The sequence below is a fragment of the Desmodus rotundus genome, chromosome 9 (assembly GCF_022682495.2).
Source record: "Desmodus rotundus isolate HL8 chromosome 9, HLdesRot8A.1, whole genome shotgun sequence".
NCBI classification, from domain to species: domain Eukaryota; kingdom Metazoa; phylum Chordata; class Mammalia; order Chiroptera; family Phyllostomidae; genus Desmodus; species Desmodus rotundus.
This window is the reverse complement of record NC_071395.1, coordinates 56,372,879-56,391,718: the sequence shown is the minus strand read 5'-3', so window position 1 is coordinate 56,391,718 and position 18,840 is coordinate 56,372,879. Positions and strand designations below refer to the sequence as shown.

The following is an 18,840-nucleotide window of genomic DNA, read 5'->3' as shown; positions in this document are numbered from 1 at the left end:
GCTGGCTGAGGAAACAGCTCAAGCAAAGGCATATGCGGCTGGAGCTTGTGGAGGGACCAGGAGTGTGATGGCTAGGATGGCAGGTGCCAGACCCTGAGGCTTCAAGAGCCTCCCCAGGAAGTTGTATATCTGTCCTAAGGTCACTGGGCTCTAGTCTGGTAAAAAGCCCCCTTCCAGGCTGCTGGGGCTGCTTCCAGTCTGGGGCAGGGACACACACACTCCACGTGCGGAAATCTACACAAGACAGAGCTTTATTGATGTAGCACTTCCTGGCAAGGGGTGTGTGGGCCCCAGGGCAGGGCCTGCAGCACCAGGACGGGGCTGCCTGGATGTTGGATCCCCTGGGACAGGCAAAGGTCAAAGTGGTCTTCCCACCTCTAACCCACCCCTGTAGCTGGAATGGTCAGGAGAAGGGTATCAGGGAGGTGGTGCTTTCCCCTTTTCCTCATGGCAGACACAGACCCCGTCCAGCCCAGAGTGAAGGGATAGGGCAGTGCTGGGGGTCAGGGCACCACTGACTCCCTTCCCCACCCCCACTTTTCACAGTATATATTCCGATCAAAGATGGGGGAGTTTGGGGGACTCCCTAGGGGTGGGTGAAAAGGGCGCTAAGTCAAATAGTTGTTCCCTCTTCCAACCCACCCTGGAGAGCGTCTCACTGTGAAGTGGGAAAGGGGCTGAGGAGGGGCCCTGTGGATGGTCAGCCTCATTCCATTTTCCAGCCTGGGGCCCTGCAGGGGTTTCCAATAAATAACTTCCGGCTCCATCTCAACCTTTCACTTCCAGCTCCTGCCCTTGTACTCCTTCAGGCTGGCCGGCTGCAACCCGTTCCCGACCCCCTCCCAAGCCGGCGCTCAGTTGTGCCTCAGGGGTCCGCGCGCCCCCTAGCGGCCATGGCAGGTTTTGCAGCACATCTGGCGGAAGTAGGCTCGGCTGCAGAACTGAAATTTGAGCACTAGGGGGCAGTAGGCGACCTTGTTCACATCCTTGCACTCTGCAGAGGGTGGGAGCGGGGTGGGAATCAGGTCTTGGAGCCCCTGGGCTTCACGTGGATTATTTTATTCCACCTCTCTAATGCAGCACGCTCTCAAGTGACTATATTTTTTACCCCCTGACAGAGGAGAAAATGAAGGCAAGAGGTGGAAGATGAACCCAGGCAGTTTGGTTCCTGTGCCCCCCTAAGTAATCTATTGCTACGAAAAAGTTTACTCAAATAGAAAAAAAAAAGGGGGGGGTATATTTAACGCAGTGGTTCTCTAGGGGATGTGACTTTGCCCCACTCCAGGGGATGTTTGGCGATGTCTGTCCCCACTGGTGGAAAGGGATCCTACTGGCATCTGTGGGGATACAGGTCAGGGATGCTGCTAAATATCCTGCAATGCACAGGACAGCCCCACGACAAAGAATCATGTGGCCCAAGACATCAATTATACTATAGGTTAAAAACTCTGATTTAAAGAAAGAATAGTAGGAAAATAATGCTATCGGTGGAGGTGAATATAAGTTGAAGGTCATGGAGGTGGCTGGGGGAGTGACCCAAGTCTGGGCCCCCAAAAGGATCAGGTGCCTAAAATACTTGGCACACAGTGGCACTTAATAAATGTCTGCAGGGAGGGGACAGTGATACTGGCCTGCAGGAGACAAAAAGGCATTTCAGTGGTTGGGAAGGATTCTGGCCCACGGTCAGGACCCCCACACTCTCCTGTGGCTTCCTCTGGACAGGACTCTCCTGGTGCCCCTTGGCCTCCTGCCCCACATACCTTCAGGACTGTCCCCGGGGGGTGTGCTGTTGCACTTGGCCTCGCACTGCTGTGTGGCAGGTGGCCGCAGGGCCTCTGTGCACTCCCATGACGGTTGGCCGGTGTGGCTGGAGCAGCGCACCGAGCGCTGTTGCTGCCCGAGGCCGCACTGCACAGAGCACTGTGGGGCATCTTGGATGAGCCACTGCACAGCCGCTCCTGTCCTGGCTTCCACCCCCCAGGGGCACCCACCTACCTCGCCCCACTCTCCTGCCACCCAGCGGGCAGGGGGACAGCGCCGCAAGTTGCAGCGCATGGTGGTTGGCGGCTTGGCTGCAGGCAAGCAGTGTGCGGGGGGCAATGTTGCGCGGTGGTCTGCGCTCTTACAAAGGACTACGCGGTGTCGAAGGCCCGGCCCGCAGCTGGGGGTGCACTGCAGTCGGAGGGGGCATTTCATGCTCATTGGGCCATTCCACCCTCCTGTCCCCACGCGCACAGGGAGTGGGAAGGATGCTGCTGGTCCAGTGATGGCAAGGAGGGGCTGGCTAACCTTGGACCAGTCCAGGATGGTCCATTAGGGCTAGAGAAAGGGGCTGGTGACTATGGCGGTGGGACGGTACCTCAGCGGGCACCCAGCACCCATGTCCCGCCCTGCGCTGCACAGCAAGTGGGTTGGGCAAAGGTGGGAAGGGGTGGCTGACCTCTGACCAGTCAAGAGCGGTCCACTCCGGCGGGCAGGCGGGGCCATGGCAGGCCTCCAAGACCGGTGGGCGCGGCTGTGGGCATGCGTTATCATCCAGCGTCTTCTCCTCCGCAGCCGACATGCGGCGCAGACACACAACGGAGCGGCTACGCACACCCGCATCACAGCTGCGGCTGCAGCGTGACCAGTTTCCCACAACCCAGCTGTGGGGGACACGGGGGTCTGAGAGTATAGAGCAGGGCACCCTGACCCTGGGGCTCTAGCATATCCTCCCTCTGCCCAGCAACCAGCATTGCTATGGAGCCGACACCGAGTGGGAAGCCCATACTTGGAACATCGTCTCCCTGTGTCCACACTGGGGTGGGAAGACACATCACCCCAAGAGGAGGTGGCTAAGTTGCACTTGACCAGGAGCACCGACTCTGATTCCAGGAGAGCCCAGACCCGACCTTGGGGAACACTGTCATCCCAATCCTGGGACCACTCCCTCCTCTGATCTCAGCAGCAAGGCCGTTGCAGTATTTGTCACCTCGACCCTGCATGCTGGCGGGTACTCACTCAGGCGGGCAGGGCTCTGTGTTGCAGGGGCGCTGTCTCTTGGGGAGCTTGCTGTGGGCACTGCAATAGTGTGGGGCCACGGCCGAGCTGTCCAGCTGATTGCGGCATTCCACAGCCTGCACCTGGCTGCCTGGGGGTGGGTGAGAGGACTGCTCAGCCCTGCCCCATCAAGAAGGTCAGGTGACTAGTGCTCCACCTGGCCCCAACCTGGCCTCACCTCCAGCACACTGGGCAGAGCACTTGGTCCAAGGTGCATAGTGCCAGGAGTAGGGGGGCAGTGCATCGCGGGTAACAGGCGCGTTGAATCGGTAGCGGAGGGCAGGCAGCTCTGTGTGGGCCAGCACCTGGGGTGGGGAGGGAGTGCATCAAAGTGAAGTCAGGCTTGGAGTCCCCACAATGATATGTCCTCTGCACTTTGCTTCCACCATTACCATGACGATGAGAGATGTATTAATGGGTCCCAGGGCTTCTAGGCTCTGCGTCTGATTTGGCCCTGGTCGCAGCTGAAAGGTGGTCCCAGCCAGGGACAGGCGGTGTGGCTGAGGGGTCCCGGGCATCCCCTCCAGCAGCAGGGACTCCTGGTCCCCTTTTAGGGCTGAGGGGTAGCACAGGAGTCAGAATCTCAGCCAAGCTGACCCCCAGCCCTCTGCCCCTGCCCTCCAGCTCACCTAAGTGACTGAGGGAGAGGTTCAGGTCCTGGATGAAAATGTGGATGGAGCCCTTGGGGATCCAGACGACTTCCTCATACCCTGGACAGTGAAGCTAGGTGTCACCCACTTGACCTGTCCCCCACACCTGCCCGCCTCCTGTGACCCCAGATGATAGCAGCTAACCATTACTGTGCTAAACGCTTATAGGGACCTCATACTGTGTCCCCAGCTCCAGCCCTGGGAAGTAGATTATCATTATACCCATTTTACAGAGAACAAAACTGAAGCTCAGAGAAGCAAAGCCCAGGTTTGACAGCTAGGAAGTAGGCTGGGATTGCAAACAAACTTTCCTGCCTCTCTAACCACCAAAATAGTCCAGTCTGCCCCACCCTCACCCCTGCTCTCTCTCTCCATCAAGCAGCAGGTCTGGGCCTGGGCAGAAAGGTGGGGGTGCTGTGGAGGCTCTGCCCCACACAGGGTGACATGGCTTTAGCCGTCAGAGTGGGGTTCGCAGTAGGCTTCACAGTTTACAGCCTGGATGATCATGGGCTCCTGGGAATCCTCCGTCCCTGCCCACCTGTGTCCCAAATTCTGGTTAATCTGCCTGGACTCCCACTGTCTCCTGAACCACACTTGGGCAGGAGGTCCCCTGTATGGGGGTGGGGAGAAATTTTGGTTCCCACCCTCTTGGACATGTTAATTACCAAGATTTAGGCTCCAGAGCCCAGGCCAGTCCTTGACCTTGATCTGGGGCATCTCTGGGTCCCCCAAGACTTTTTTGGGTCTCAACACTCCACTGGGTCCCTGGGCCTGAGAATTTTCTAATCTTGACTACTGTGGTGGGGGCCAGCTTTGCCCTCAGCCCAGTGGGGAGTGTGGCAGTGCAGGGGGGTGTATCTCACCGGCCCCTGGTGAGGCCGGGCTGAAGACCCCCTCGATGGTTTCGCAGGCACTGCCGTCACCCCCACACACTCGGCACTTGTCTTCCCGAAGGTCAGAGCCCAAGACCCGGTCGCAGCCCACGTGCTAGGGAGGGCAGTGGTGGGGGGGGTGTCAGTGAGTGTCCATCTCCCCAGTCCCCCACCCCCTTCCCTCTCTCTGGGAGTCCCCTCCACCTTGCACTCGCCGCTGACACAAATGTCCACTGTGTCTGGGCGGCAGGGTGTCCCGTCCACCACGGCTGCTGCCCTCTCCGTGTAGAAGTTGAAACCTTCTGCCAGGCAGGTGAGTGAGCAGGCCTTCACGCCCCCTGGGGGGCATGGGCCCATTATACCAAGGGCCAGGAGGCCCTGGGGCTCCCTGCTTGCTCCCTGGGGCAAGGGAGGCCAAGAGGGACAGACCCCAGATTCAAGAATACTGGGCAGGCTAGGCAGAAGGAATAGGGGTTCCCAGTGTCCCGTCTGGCACTCTTGCATGAGGGGAGGGCTCAGGGCTGACCCATGATGCTCTATCCACCTGCTGTTGGATGCTCCCGTGGCCTCCTGAGCCCCCGGCTCACCTCCTCGGTACGTTTTCCATGTGTAGAATTTTCCACGGAAGGGGATGCTGTCAAATTCAGAGCACTGCATTTCCCTGAAGTCCTGGGAGCCAGGGGGACAGTCCTGGGGGCACGAGACGGGAGAGGGAGGGAGGCCAGGTGTCCAGGGATGGAGTTAGGGCAGAGCCCAGGGCAAAGAGCTACTGCTCGGAGCAGAGATGGGCTGGAGGAGTGAGGCTGGAGGTGGGGAGGAGGCTGTGAAGGACTGGGTGATGGCTTGGGCTAAATCCAGACAGTGGGCTGGAGGGACAGGTGCATCTGAGATGAGACTAGGTGATATTAGATGTCAGGTGCAAGCTGGGGTGGTGCTTGGGTTTCTAGTGTCAGACCCTGGGGCCTTTCTTGAGAGAACGGACCTAGAAAGGAGCAAGGCAAGCTGGGGAAGGTGCCCAGCTCTTTGTGAGTGTGAAGGGCATGTGGACTCCTTAGAGATAGTAGCCCACCCCTCACTCAAAAGCTCTCCCCTCTTAGCGCCCCCTTGTGCCTATTGGGTGTGTGCACATAAGATGTGTTTACACCCAGGACAAGACAGGGAGAACCCCAGCGTTAAAAAAGGGGCAGTAGAGAAGCTGAGAAAAGGAGACAAGAAATTGCAGGCTAGGAGGGGCTGGGAGTGTAGGACACTGGGATGCAGGCGAGGAGGCCAGTGGTCCCTGGTCAGAAGACGGCACAAGCAGAGACCGCAAACGTGGCTACTGGGTTTGGTGACAGGGAGCTCAGTGACAGCTTTGGGGCAGGCAGGGCTCTTTGGGGAAATTGGGCTATGAAGGGAGAGGGTGGTGGTGGCCAAACAAGTATTCAAGGTGGGAGAGTCATCTACTGCAAGAGTTGAAAGGAGCCAGATCCCTGGGGAGTTTCGAGGGGGGAACTGGGTGGGTGGCCCAAGTAGAGGGGCAGGGGAGGGAGAAGGCCCGCAGGTGGCCAGCAGTGGCATCTTGTGCCTCTTTTATTCCCAGGGACCTGGCTTAGGGGGACTCACGTCCGTGTTGCAGGAGCGATGCCGTCGTCTCTCACCCAGGCAGTACTTGCCCCCAATGGTGGGCCTGGAAAGGGTAGGGGGACATGAGAGAAATGGGGCAGGGGGAGTAGGGGAGCCCCTTCCATCTCCTTGCTGGCTGTCCTGAGGACTGACCTGGGGCTGTCGCAGTGACGGCTGGAGGAGGACACGCCACCCCCACAAGTCCGGCTGCAGTCACCCCATGGGGTCCACGGGCCCCAGGCCCCATCCACGCCCTCAGGCCGTGACCCGAAGGGGACGCACACCCGCTTGTAGCACCACTGTGGGTGGGATAGGAGAGGTGAGCCCAGCTTGCTTGGCTCTCAGGGGCTTGGTGCTCATTCCTGCATGCCCCTCCCACTCAGCCAGGGGTCTCTCAGCACCCCCTGGAATGGGGGCTGAAATAGGAGGACAGGGGTGAGATCCGAGGACTGGGATACAGTCAGGTGGCATAGGGCTGTAGCCAGGGAGCCAGACAACGTTCATGGAGAGCGCTGTTTGAGGTGTGGGGGTGTGGACTCAGGCCAGGGGCGGGGCCTTGGCCAGAGCATCTCTCACCCCCTTGTCGATGGTGTGCGTCTGGCACAGCGTGCCCTCCGCGGCTGGGATGCTGTTGGTGATGCACCGGTTGCTCTTGCTCAGACACCACAGCTCACTGCAGACCTCCTGAGGGCCAAGATATCTGCTCAAGCTCACCCTCTTCCTCCTCCCTTGGAGCGGGGGTGGGTGTACTCAGGAGGCGTGCTGGGCAGTGGGCCCCCAACGCTCCTCTACTGGGCCTCAAGAAATCTTGGACACTCGAGCAGGTCATGGCCTGGGACCTCCTCTCTGCCTACATATGTGCTACACTTATTGAACACCCATGTGTCATAAATCCCCTCCAGCATCATAATCCCAATTTTACTGCAAGAAAACCAAGGCTCAGAAAGGCAAGGTCATTTGCTGAAGACTGTGCAGCTACTAAAGGGCCTCTTGATTACTAACCCAGACCTTTGACTGAGGGGTCTATGATGTAACCCCTTTTCAGTTCAGCCCCTGGCACCTCCTGAATTTCCAGAAGGAAACGTGGGATTTGCCAAGGAATGAAGAGGAAGGATTCTGGATTCCTTTTTGGGATGGGTAAAGCAACCCCCCTCAAGAGCAGTGGTTTTGAAAAATCAGGCCTGGATGATGGCTCAGGTCAAGGGGCTCATCTCCAACTTTTTTCCAGTGGGTAGTTCTCTTTGTTCCCCTCACCTAAACTGGGAAAGTTCCCAAAGGCTTTCAACTGTGGAAGGTGGGAGAAGACCTGCCAGGCTGGGCCTGTGTGGGATGTCCTTCTGCTTCCACCAATGAAAAAGCAAACCCTTTTTTGCTGTCTGAATCCTGCTTGGGCTGGGCCAGGACCTAACAGCAAGTCCTGTACCAGCCCCAGGAAGTCCCTCTGGGCTTTTAGGTCCAGGGTAACATTCCTGGACAAGATCCCCTGGGTCCAGGTGTGGACAAATCTTAGACTCTCTAGTTTACACCCTGCCCCACCTCCCAGAATGTTCCCCTGTGAAGAGGAAATCCTTCAATCTCCTTTTTATAAGCACATGTAATCTCCTCTTCGAACATAATCCTTCCAAGCTTTGAAGATTTGGGATTGGACCACACAATAGCTGTAGGAAGGGACCTTTTCTGGGTCAGCTTCTGCGAGACACCTGCACACATGTGAAAAATTTGGAGCGTTGTTGTGAGACCTGCTCCTACAAATATCTTCCAGGGTTTCTGCCTTCTACCCCTGCATAGGATACTTTTCAGCTAAAAACTCAGCCTGGTCTTCTGGCTTCACCTGGCTGTGTCCTCCTGGCCATTTACAAAAATATCACATGCTCAATCCCACTTCTGACACCTCTGAAGCCTATTCCAGTCCCATTTCCCCTCCTCCCCACTAGGGCACACTGGAATATGTGGATGCTTCACCCCCACCACTCACTTGCAACACACCTGCCTTCTCTGGGCCAGTTTCCTCATCAACAAAATGGACCTTGCCTCCATAAAAGGCTGAGAGGCATGTGACAGGGTAGATATGAAGGGGCTTGCATGAATGTCCTGTTATTGAGTAACAATGACCTCAGCTATCTCTGGACCAGACACTAGGTAAGCACAGCTCCTTACACATATGAACCAATTTACATGCAGCCAACAACACCCCTTTGCCAGGAGGGCCAGGAAAAAGCTCCTTGGAAAAATGAGTCAATCCAACCTACAGCTAGCACTGGTCTGTGCTTGATATTCTGGCACTTCCTCCCCTCCCCAACCCCTTTATAAAATTTGGAGTCATAGAGAGACCTGGATTCAAATCCCAGCTCTGCCATGTTCTCCAACTGTGACTCTGGGAAAGGCACCCTCCCTATGCCTCAGTCTCTTCATCTGTAGTGTGGGGATAACAGGATCATCAAGAGCTTAAATGAGATGACGCACATTACATACTTAGCATATAGTGAATGCTCAGAAATACCAACCATTGTCATTATTGTTAGGATACCTGGGGCACAGCAGATGCTCAGGGTAGTTTCAGAATCCTTTTGGAATTCATTAGAGGGTGCTGTCCTTACCAGTTAGTTAGGGTGTGGGGGCGAGAGAGTACCGTCAATTACATATAAACTGATTCAGGGTTTACCTCCTTGTGTTGCACTGAAATGAAGCAAGGGCATTTTAACAGCTGCCTCCTGCCCCTTTTGAGTTAATATGGCCTTAGCTTGGACATGGCCTTGCAAACTCTGAGCTTGTGAGTCTGGAGGGTGTAAAGTACTGGGATATGGGGAGGTGGGCAGTAGAGGGGCAGACCTCAGCTGAACTGGTGGCCCTGGTGGCTGAAGCTGGAAGCCAGTAGGCTTTCAGCTGCCTGGGGGGAGCTGGGAGCACGACCCCAGCTCACTTCCCTCTGCACAGATGGGGCTTTGGGAGCTGAGTGTTAATCTCAGGAAAGAGCTGGAGAGTGGTCGGGAGGCTCAGAGCTTGTCCAGCCAAGGACTGGGGCCAGGAGTTCTGTTGGTAGGGGATGTGGGGAGTACAGACAGGGTGTCCCTGGAAGGCTATGTCCAGTTCTTTGCCAAGTGGGGAAAATGGTTCTTCCCCAGGGAAGCTATTTCCACCAAGTCTGCATGTTGGGTTAAAAATGGCCCATTTAGGGCTCTTGGGACTTCAGTCCCACTGCAACCTGCTATGCTCCACAGAAGGTGGCTCCCAGGCTCTCCCCGGCCCAGCCCCCAAATCAGGGGACAGGAGAGACAGGAGGTCCAGTTCTTGCCCCAAAGCTTGTCTGATTGTGATATTTGTATAACCCCAGGTCCCTCTGTGCCCCCAGCCCCATGGGGCTCTCTCCCCTTCCCGGCTGTCCCAACCCCACTGCCCGAGGTGGAGGTACCTGTGTAGAATTGCCCCCCTGCGGCCCCTCCCCTCCCAGGAAGGAAAGCAGGAAGGCTCTCTCTACCCCGTATTTACACTGACGCGATTTGACTCCATGCTGGAAGCGGCATTGCTCATCTGCGTCGTAGGCCTGGCCTGGTGCCACGGTTGGGTACACGAAGTCCTGTCTGGGGGGTCGGTTGTTCAGGCAGAGCCCCAGGCCTGAGCTGTGGCAAGAGGAAAGCAGCTGTCATGCTGGGGGGCTGCAGGCCAAGAACTCAGGGGGTCCGTCTGGGTAGGGTCCCAGGGAACAGCCCTGTGGGCAACAACAACCCTTCTCAGAGGTAGCCCTGACTTTCAGGGGACCGGCCCTGTGGCCTGAGTGGGAGCCTCTGGACAGGACAGGTGGCTCCATCCTCACTCCAGAAAGCTGGTGATGTAGTCGCGGCTGCAGGATGACCACACAAAAGGGTTGGTCTTCATGGTGATGTGGGCGGCCATGAGCTTCGCCGGGTCCTGGCCCCGGGCCCCGCAGCTGTTCCCCACGCCATCGTGGTTCATGCCAAACCTGTGGAGAGGAGTGTTGGCTCTGCCTGGTGCTGAGGCGCCTGCCACCCGCACTCCCCACTGTCCTCCCCTTCCCATGGCCCCTGGCCTCACGTGTGTCCGATCTCATGGGCAATGGTGAATGCTGTGGCCAGGCCAATGTCCTCATTGATGCTGCAACTTCTCTCTCGCTCACACATCCCTCCCACAGGGGCCAGGCCTGGGAAGTGGTCATGTGGGGTGGGGCTGGGGCTCAGGGCTGTGCTGGCCAGTCCATCCACCCTGCCAGGTCCCCACCCCCACCAGGGCCAGGGCCACCCAGCCCACTGCCTTCACAGATGTGTGAAACCTAGGGGGCATGGGTACCTAGTGTGCCACAGGGTTTGTTCTTGTAGATGCAGATGTCATAGCTGTGGAAGGAGAGGGGACAATGAGGAGGCTGGGTAGCCTCCCTAAGCCCTGATGAAGCCACCATGCCTGTTGCTGGGGGTTAAGTTCTGCCTGAGAGGCACTGCCTGCCTCTCACACAAAGCCTTATGCTCTATGTCCCCAGCTGGCCTTGGGGACACTGGGATGTACGAGTGACTGACTGACTGACTGACTGACTGAGTGAAGGAGTGCATCAGCACTCAAGTGGCCCAATACCCACCTCCCCATGTTCTCAGGCTCCCAGCTGCCCCTCCCATCTCTGGCTTGCCAGGGGGGCAGTAGCTGAATAGTCCCAGCCTCTCCATCTAGCAGGTGATACCCTGCTTGGACCTGGATGGTCCCTGGGACCACTGGTTCCCCTGGCCCAAGTCTTGGAGCCCTCCCCACCCCTCACCGCGTGATGAGCACCGCTGTGTCATGGTTGGCCACACCGTTCTCCGGAATGGCGTTGCCATGGCCGCTGCGGTTCACGATGGATTTCTGCCACTTACAGAAGCTGTCCAGTGACTTCCCGGCATGGTGGGTGATCTCCAAAGTGGGCTGAGGATGGACAGAATGAGGTGCATGGGTGAGCCACCCTGGAGAGGGTGGGCAGCACTGGGGTGCTGGGGAAGGGGTGGGGCTCCCACACCTGGTCCTCTGTGAGCAGGATGAGCCGAGTTACCAGGATGTTAACGATGTTTCCCAGACTTGAGTCTTGGAAAAGTTTGGCAACCTGACCTCCAAGAAACAAGAGAAACGGGGTCTTAAGAGGGGCCCAGAGTAGCAAACAGAAAAACAATGACAATAGCTTACTTTAATCAAGCACCTACTGTATGCCCGACCTCAGGCTAAGCCTGTGCATTTATCTTCACATGAGTAGGTGCTGTGATCATTCCCATTTTGCGGATGAACAAACTGATGCTCAGAGAGGTTAGGAAACACTGCTGGTAGGTGTCATAAATGGGGTTCAGGTCTGGTAAGACTGCCTGCAAAGCACTGCTTGCTTGCCAGTATGTTTCTTTCTAACTCACCCTCGCTCAGCTAGTCCATCTTTTTGTCCTTCATCCCTCCCCTGCCAATTCCTGGACTGCCTCCCATGTGTCTGCCCAGAGGTGGCCTGAAAGATGTGAGCATCACCACAGAAAGGTGAAAGTGTGGGGAAGGAAGCTCTACAGACAGTGGTCGGAAGGACAGAAGAAGTGGCCCGGGGTGAGTGGGCACAAATGATACAGTGACCTCGGAGCCCTAGGACATCACTGCCCCACGAGTAAACCCATGGAGACCCTGGCAGATTTTAGGAAACTTTGAAAACCCAAGGGAAGGAGGGAGGCAGGGCTGAGGCAGAAAGTAGTGGAATCCGATATAATGGCAGATCAATGTATTGGGCCATCTGTCTGCTAAACTTTTTCTTCCCCTTTTTGCTTCAGTGAGACGGAAGCACCGCTCATCAAACCCTTATTGTGTGCGAAGTGCTCTACCTAGCTCCCCCCCCACCCACCAACTCTTATGCCCTGCTGTAGATACTATTATAACCCCATTTTACTGAGGGGGAAACTGAGGCTCAGAGAGCTATAGTCTTGAGATCTAGTATGGGCATTGCGTATATCTCAGTGTGGGCCAGCGAGGTCAGCTGTGTGAACGCACAGGTAGCTGTTGGAGCGAGAACTCTGCACATATACTGATGTGAGCCCATGTGTGTACTGGTAACCTCAACAAGTACCTGCAAGCTGCATGCTAATTTTTATATAGCAAACAATTATGCATTCCCTACTGTGTCCCAAGCACTGTCCTAAGTACTTTATCAGTTCACTGCATCCACCTTAGTCTTATGAAGTGGGTCGTCCTATCACTACCCTCATTTTACATGAGTTAACCAAGGCAGGGGTGAAGTCATTTGTCCAAGGGCATGTAGCTAAAAAGTGGCAGAGCCGGGATTTCAGCCCAGGCTGGCTGGCTCCAGAGTCCTGCTCCTAAGCACTGTGCTATGCAGGCCTCCTTTCTCGCCCTGCCCCTTCCCTTCTGTTTCTCTAGCCTCAGGCCAGAAGCCGGGGGTGGGATGGTGACACTCCTTTTCCTGATGTCTGCAGGCTCCAGGCTCTCTGGGCTTCGTCCCCAGGGAGGGGGAGGCACTTACAATGTTCATGATGGCCAGCACATACTGCTCCACATCTCGGCGCCCGTGGTACGCCACCATCATCTTGTCGGCCACCACCAGGGTTTCCACATAGCGTTCTCGGCTGACTGAACGCTTCAGGCCCAGCTGGCTGCGCTCTGTTTCATTGCTCAGTGGCCAGGCAGGTGGCAGCTTCAGGGTGCGCAGCCACCATGGCCGCCCCTTCCATGGTTTCTCATCTGGTTGGAGAATTTCTGGTCAATACATCGATAGCTCCTTTGGTCCAATTCCCTGTCTGCTGGTTCGCCTGCCTGACAGACTGTCAAATATCTTGTTCTTTTGGGTATTCTGGTTGTACCACATCAGGTTCTAGAAATGCACCCTTTCCTGGATGTCTGGTTCTCCAATGATGTGGTTGCCCCACTGCCAAACTGGTTGGTTGAATAGCTGCCCAGCATCCCACGATAACCAGTATGACTACACAACTTCCTGGCAATCCCACTACCTGAGTGTTTGTGTGCAGCAGCTGGACTTGCTGCTGGAATGGTGTGACTGTAGAACCAGCTGCTTTTTGATGGTACCACCCAGCTGTACTCTAGCCTGACTGTCCACTGGCCACCTACCTGTGACACCATCCATTTTTCTGTTTGTACAACTGACTGTGGTTGTGTGTCTGCCAGGGTTTCCAACCACACAACTCACTGCATGTCCTAGAGCACTGCATTTCCACCGGACAGCCATAGTTTTCTAGCTGTATGATCGTCCGGGTAAATGTTTTGATACTGTTTAGCTTCTTTACTCTCCCATCTCCTAAATGTCTGGTAGTACAGCTGTTCTCCTGCAAGTCTGGTTGTGAATCTGACCTTCTAAAAGGTGGCTGAGCCCTTCTTAGGCCTGGTGTTTTAATTGTGCAACTGCTCAAGTATCTGCTATAGCCACCCTGCTGCTCAACTGTCTGATCAGACAGGAATCCCGGAGATGGATAGTTTTACACCTGAGCACCTGTCCAGCTGTCTCACTATGCAGGGCCACTGGACTATGAGAGTGATGGATGGGCTGTTCCTCTGCCCCACTGCCTTGCTGTCTGACTGATGCCACCCCTCCCCTTAGGTAGCTTGCCTACTTCTCCCTCAAGGTAAAGATGTGTGACCTCTTTGCCTATCCCAAGACAGATGTACCTCTCACTCCACAGGCTGTGTCCAGATGTGGGTGACGCAGGGAGGAACGCTTGTACACCACGTGGGGGCCACTCTCCTCTGGGCCCCGGCCCCTCTTAGGTCCACTTTGCAGGGGCTCAATCAAGTATTCTTCCTCATCTGCCACAATCAGGCCATGCTGGAGGTGGGGAGAAGTGGGACAGAGCCCTTGGATCAGGTCCTGGACCCCAGGACCCCTGGGCCCTATCTCTTTATTTTGTTCCTTCTACCTTCCTGGGTTTAGGTTGCTATTCCTTTCCTAATCTTTTGAAGGTGATGTTCAGCTCATCACATTTCAGCCTGACCTAAGGCTATACATTTTCCTTTAAGTACTGCTTTAGCTGCATCCTAAATTAACTAATTCTTTTGATTAGCTCAAAATTCTTTAAATATCTCTACTATGATTCCTCTCTGACTTACATTTAGAAGTATTTTTCTTAACTCCCAAACTCTTGGGCATTTCCTCCCTGCCTCCCAGAATCCTCTGCTCACCAGGCCCCCACAGGTGCTGATGGCCACATGAGAGCTGTCAGCTTGGCCCTGCAGGTGGCCAGCGTAGAGGCAGTGGGGCCGGGCAGCCCTCTGCCAAGCCAGACCCTCCCGTGTCCAGTACTCCACAGAGACGTGCCCTGCCAGAAGGCGGGAGCTGTGGGTCAGGTTCAGCAGGAAGTGGGTGCTGGGCGCGGCCACCTTGTAGAAGAGGCGGGACTCTGCTGCAGGCCCTGTGCCCCGACGCTGCCTCCGGGGGGCAGGAGGCGAGAAGGCCAGCAGTGCTCCATTGTCATCCACTCGGGTGGGGAAGGCGATCTCATAGTTCTCCAGACTGGACAGGAACTCATCTGTGGGCGAGGGTCAGAGGCCTAGGGTGGGCCTGGGGAAGGGGCCCCAAGTCCTGGCTGCCTGGCATGTGATGCTAGCCTCAGTGGCTCCTGAATCTAGGTAATCAGCTGCAAGAGTCTGGACTTATTGACCTCAGGGCCTCCCCCACCCCCTAAACTTTGGCTGCAGTCTCACTGATCCCACCTTAGCTCCTTGCTCCCTCCCCACTGCCACCCCTGGACCACCCCTACCTTGAGACCGGAAGGCATGTGTCACCTCGAATGTGAGGCCCAGCCCCAGGGCAAGGGCCCAGTGGAGGATCTGGCAGGCAGGAGCCATAGAGGCCACGTGTCCACATGTCTCTCCCGAGCCCTGGCTGCCGGCAGCCCCCACAGCGCCGCCTTTCCTGTTCACAGCCTGGGCAGCATCACTGGGCTCCTGGGAGGGAGGAGCCGGGTCAGTGGGGCTGGATCCTGCAGTCAAGCACAGACACTGCCAAGGTCCCTCACCAGGTTGACGGGGGGGACCTGTAGCTCCTCACTCCCAGCCTCGAAGAGGTGCAAGGTATTTCCCCTAGTTGGAAGATTCCAAATGCATTTCATTACACAGTATCTCCTCAGGCCCTATCCTCCCTACCCTCTAGGACATGTAGGGTCTTGGTTCCATGAGCACCTACTATGTGCCCACTATAGGCCTGATCAGTTTCATACCACTTTACTTCATTTTTGAGAGGATCCATTCATTAGGTAAAGGCTGCATGACAGGGACACAATCCCTATCTTCCCTTTTTGGGGGTTTAGTCTCCAGGGAGTGAGAGATGACAGACAAGTAAATAAAGAGACAAACAAGAATAGTTCAGATGTGACACTTTCTCTAGAAGAAATAATGGGGAGGCTCAGAAGCAGAGGTGTGAAGGATGAGAAGAAACGGGAAGAAAGAGACAGGCAGAGAACAGCAGGATCAAAGGCCCAGAGGCAGGGAGGGGTTTTCTGTGGATCCAGGACCACAAAGGCTCACATGCAGGGGCCTGCCCTGGGAGGCTGGCGAGGGACACACTTGAAGGCAGGTCAGTGTGAGGTTTTACCCCAGATGAAACCTGAGGCCCGTGCTCACACCTCCCTCCCCACCCCACCATTTTGGGGTGAGGGGCTCTACCTTTGGATGCTCTGCCCACAGGTAACACTGTTTACCCTGCCAGCCAAGCTGGAGTCCCTTGTAGCATGGCACTGGTCTCTGTGGCCCCTCTCCCACCTTACCCATCCAGCTCGGCCCTCAGTCCTGCTTCCTCTCCCTTAGGATTCTTTCTGGGAGCTCCAGGCTTCCTCTGGTATCTGCCCCTGGCCAGCCTGACACAGACACCACTTTGGGCCACCACTCTGTGCCAAGTCCTCCTGCCCCTCCTGTCTCCACCCTCCTCCCCCTTAATCACACACTGTCTTGTTTTCTTTGCAGCCTGGCCAAGTCTGGAAGCCGATCCCCAAACAGGGCAGTTCAGCTTCAGAGGGATGGAGCCAGGTTTTCTCTAAGATACTGACTTAGAAACCAACATCCCTGCTTATGCTTGGATACCCCCAGTGATGGGGACCTCACTCTCTGGAACCCTGTGACCCAGCTGCTCCTTTCAGCTAGGCTGATGTTTTTTTGGTGTTTTTATTTACCTTATGGGGGCTTCCATTACTGCCACGATGGGGGATCCCTGTGGGTCAGCCTCAGTTTCTTCTTCAGAGCATGGACAGGGAGAGGGTATTGAGGAGGAGCTGGGCTAGGTCTAGAGTTAAGGGGTCACTGAGAAAATGCTGCCCTTCTCTCTGGCCCTGGTGAACCTCCTCTTGGATTTCATCCTTTCTCTTTCCCAGCACCTCCCCCCACCAAAGCTCCCTCCTGCCCTGTTCTGCCTCCCCCTCTTTTCCCATAGCCTCCTCAACCCTGTCTCAGCCTGAGAGGCCTTGGCCAGCTCTGGGATCAAAGCCCTTCCTGGGTGGGCTCCCCTGGACTCCCTCCTGCCTTAAAGGCCCTTCCCCATGCCAAGGTGGCAACATTTTCACTGCAAGTGAGGCTGGACCACCCCCCCAGCACTCCTGTCCCTCTCCTCCTTCCCCCAGTGGTGCTGCATCTTCCTCCCTAAATGGCTCTGTGGTTCTTGTCTTGGCTGCCCTGTCTTTTTGCCTCTCTGCCCACCTCCTCCAAATCCTCACCACTGTTCTGAGGCTGAGCTCCTCCTCCCAACAACCTCATACTCCTCTGTGCTTCTGGTTCAGGTTCAGGTGGGGTGTGGGGGACAGTATGGGCATGAGTGGGTGGAGGTAGAGGCAGGGGGAGTAAGGAGGGGGGCCTGTGGGACACGGGGAGATCACCTGGGGCAGTGGCCCAGTCCCCCAGTGGCTGGGAAGTGTGACCTGCCTGGGCACTGGTGGGGCCACTAGAGGGTCATGGGTCTGGAGGGGGATATGAGGCTGTGTGGGGATGGGGATTCCAGGACCTGAGCCTGGCTGGGGACAACAGATGTCAGCAGGGGATCTATTGTGGTATGTGTGGTTGCAGGAGTGTGACTGTATGGGTGTGACTGTGAGCGTGGTGTGTGCCCATGTGACTCTGTGAGGCTGTGTGTATACCCAGGTCAAACCCCCAGTCCCTCCTCCCAGAAGGCTGGAGGGAGGCAGCTAGCGGGTGTGTGTGTTGGGGGGTGGTGCTGCCAGCAGCTGGAGGAGGAAATGTCGGCGGAAAAGGCCAGGAAACAGAGGCTCCCTCCCCTCCCTAGGATCCTGCAGGGACCCGTGGCTCCACACCCAGACCTCCTGGGCCAGCTAGGAGGACCGGGCTGCTGGGCCTCCCTGTGAGGCCAAGACCTGGGCTGCCCAGGCTGCCAGCTGCCTCCAGACACTGCACATCTGACTGGGCAACCTTGCAAGGCCAGCAGACAAAGGCTGGCTGTCCACTAACCCACCCTACCCTCCCCACAGCCCAGTGGGTCCCCCTAACCAGCCACTAATTAAAGGCCTGGAGCCGGAAGGGCTGGAGACACCCTGAGACAGAAGGCTGCGGCCTGGAGGACCAACTCTGGGGAAGTGGGCGGCGCCATGCTTACACCCGGACACACAAATGCACACTGGCAGCAACACACACACTTGTGGGTGATCACACCTGCACAGCTGGGGACCAACAATCTGATACTACAGACCCACAAAGGATCCCCCCCCACACTCAGTACATAATCATACACCAGAGACACAACTATACACTCCCTAGCCCTATGTGCACACACACACAGAGACAACCCAAACAGACACACAAACACACCTGGCTGACACACACAGACATGCACACACTCATTCACACACATCAGACCAGGGACAGTCACCAAGTCCCACAAACCTTGACACACACCGCAGACGCACTTACATACAGGCATTTACACATTGTTACACTCAGACACACCCGGAGACAAACTCACAAACTCGGCTGTTTGGAGACACACTCATCTAGGCATAGACACACAGCAGACATGATGCCCACAGGCTGGCTTACATTCACACTTCGACACACAATGCCTCACATAATCACACACACATTTCCGTGCAGACTCACAGACATGCAGGGACTCACGTATTTACATATACGTGGATGTCTACATGCACACAGCACACACACCCCACGACAAGGCGCTCACTTGAACTCAGTGTCTCGCACACTTAGGAACATCGCACACCGACACAGCCCCCACAGCAGCAGGATGGCCACGACCGCCCCACCCGACGCGGGCACACCTCCCCTAAGCCATGCACCCCTCCCAGCCCGAGAGCCCCGCGCCTTTACCCGCGGCCGCCCGCCCGCCCGCCGGGGCCTCCTTCGCGACTCCGCCGCCGTCTCGCCGGCCGGGCGCGGGGAGGAGGAGGGAGAGCGCGCGGCGTGGCCGGGGGAGGGGGCGCTGGGACGGCACTTCCTGAGCAGCCGGCCAGGGTTATAAAAAACCCCCCAAAGCGCGCGTCGCCAGAGCCCCGCCCAGGGCCGTGGGCTGGGCCAGAGCCAGGGACCCGGGAGCTCCGGCGCCCCGCCTGGCCTGGCGCCGTGGAGGTGGGGAGGCTAGGGGGCTAGGGTGCGGGGAGGGAGGAGGTGGGCCGAGAGGGGTGAAGTGGGCGGGGGTGGGAGGAGGGGAGAAAGACTGTAAGGGGAATGGGGAGGGAGGGAGAATTGGGTGGGGG

At 56.8% G+C, this 18,840-nt stretch overlaps 1 protein-coding gene across 9 annotated transcripts; it reads right to left on the bottom strand.

The window, feature by feature from the left end:
- Positions 1-255: 255 nt before the first annotated feature.
- ADAMTS10 (ADAM metallopeptidase with thrombospondin type 1 motif 10) lies at positions 256-18,568 on the bottom strand. Of its 9 annotated transcripts, none has more exons than XM_053911402.1 (26): positions 18,455-18,568; positions 16,300-16,360; positions 14,893-15,114; positions 14,315-14,661; positions 13,805-13,961; positions 12,648-12,865; positions 11,163-11,246; positions 10,926-11,071; positions 10,469-10,512; positions 10,217-10,322; positions 9,978-10,124; positions 9,642-9,783; positions 6,743-6,850; positions 6,320-6,465; positions 6,167-6,230; positions 5,149-5,251; positions 4,766-4,899; positions 4,553-4,676; positions 3,669-3,749; positions 3,432-3,595; positions 3,218-3,344; positions 3,001-3,130; positions 2,441-2,645; positions 1,996-2,172; positions 1,761-1,920; positions 1,010-1,337 (listed from the first exon to the last, which is right to left on the bottom strand). In XM_053911402.1, exons 3-26 carry the CDS (start codon positions 14,978-14,980, stop codon positions 1,210-1,212), a joined length of 3,330 nt encoding a protein of 1,109 aa, XP_053767377.1. In that variant the 5' UTR covers positions 14,981-15,114; positions 16,300-16,360; positions 18,455-18,568; the 3' UTR covers positions 1,010-1,209. The 9 variants fall into 9 exon arrangements, with proteins under 9 accessions (XP_053767378.1, XP_053767377.1, XP_053767376.1 ...); XM_053911401.1 differs by having other exon boundaries at positions 14,893-15,079; XM_071219239.1 differs by having other exon boundaries at positions 14,918-15,079.
- Positions 18,569-18,840: the final 272 nt, after the last annotated feature.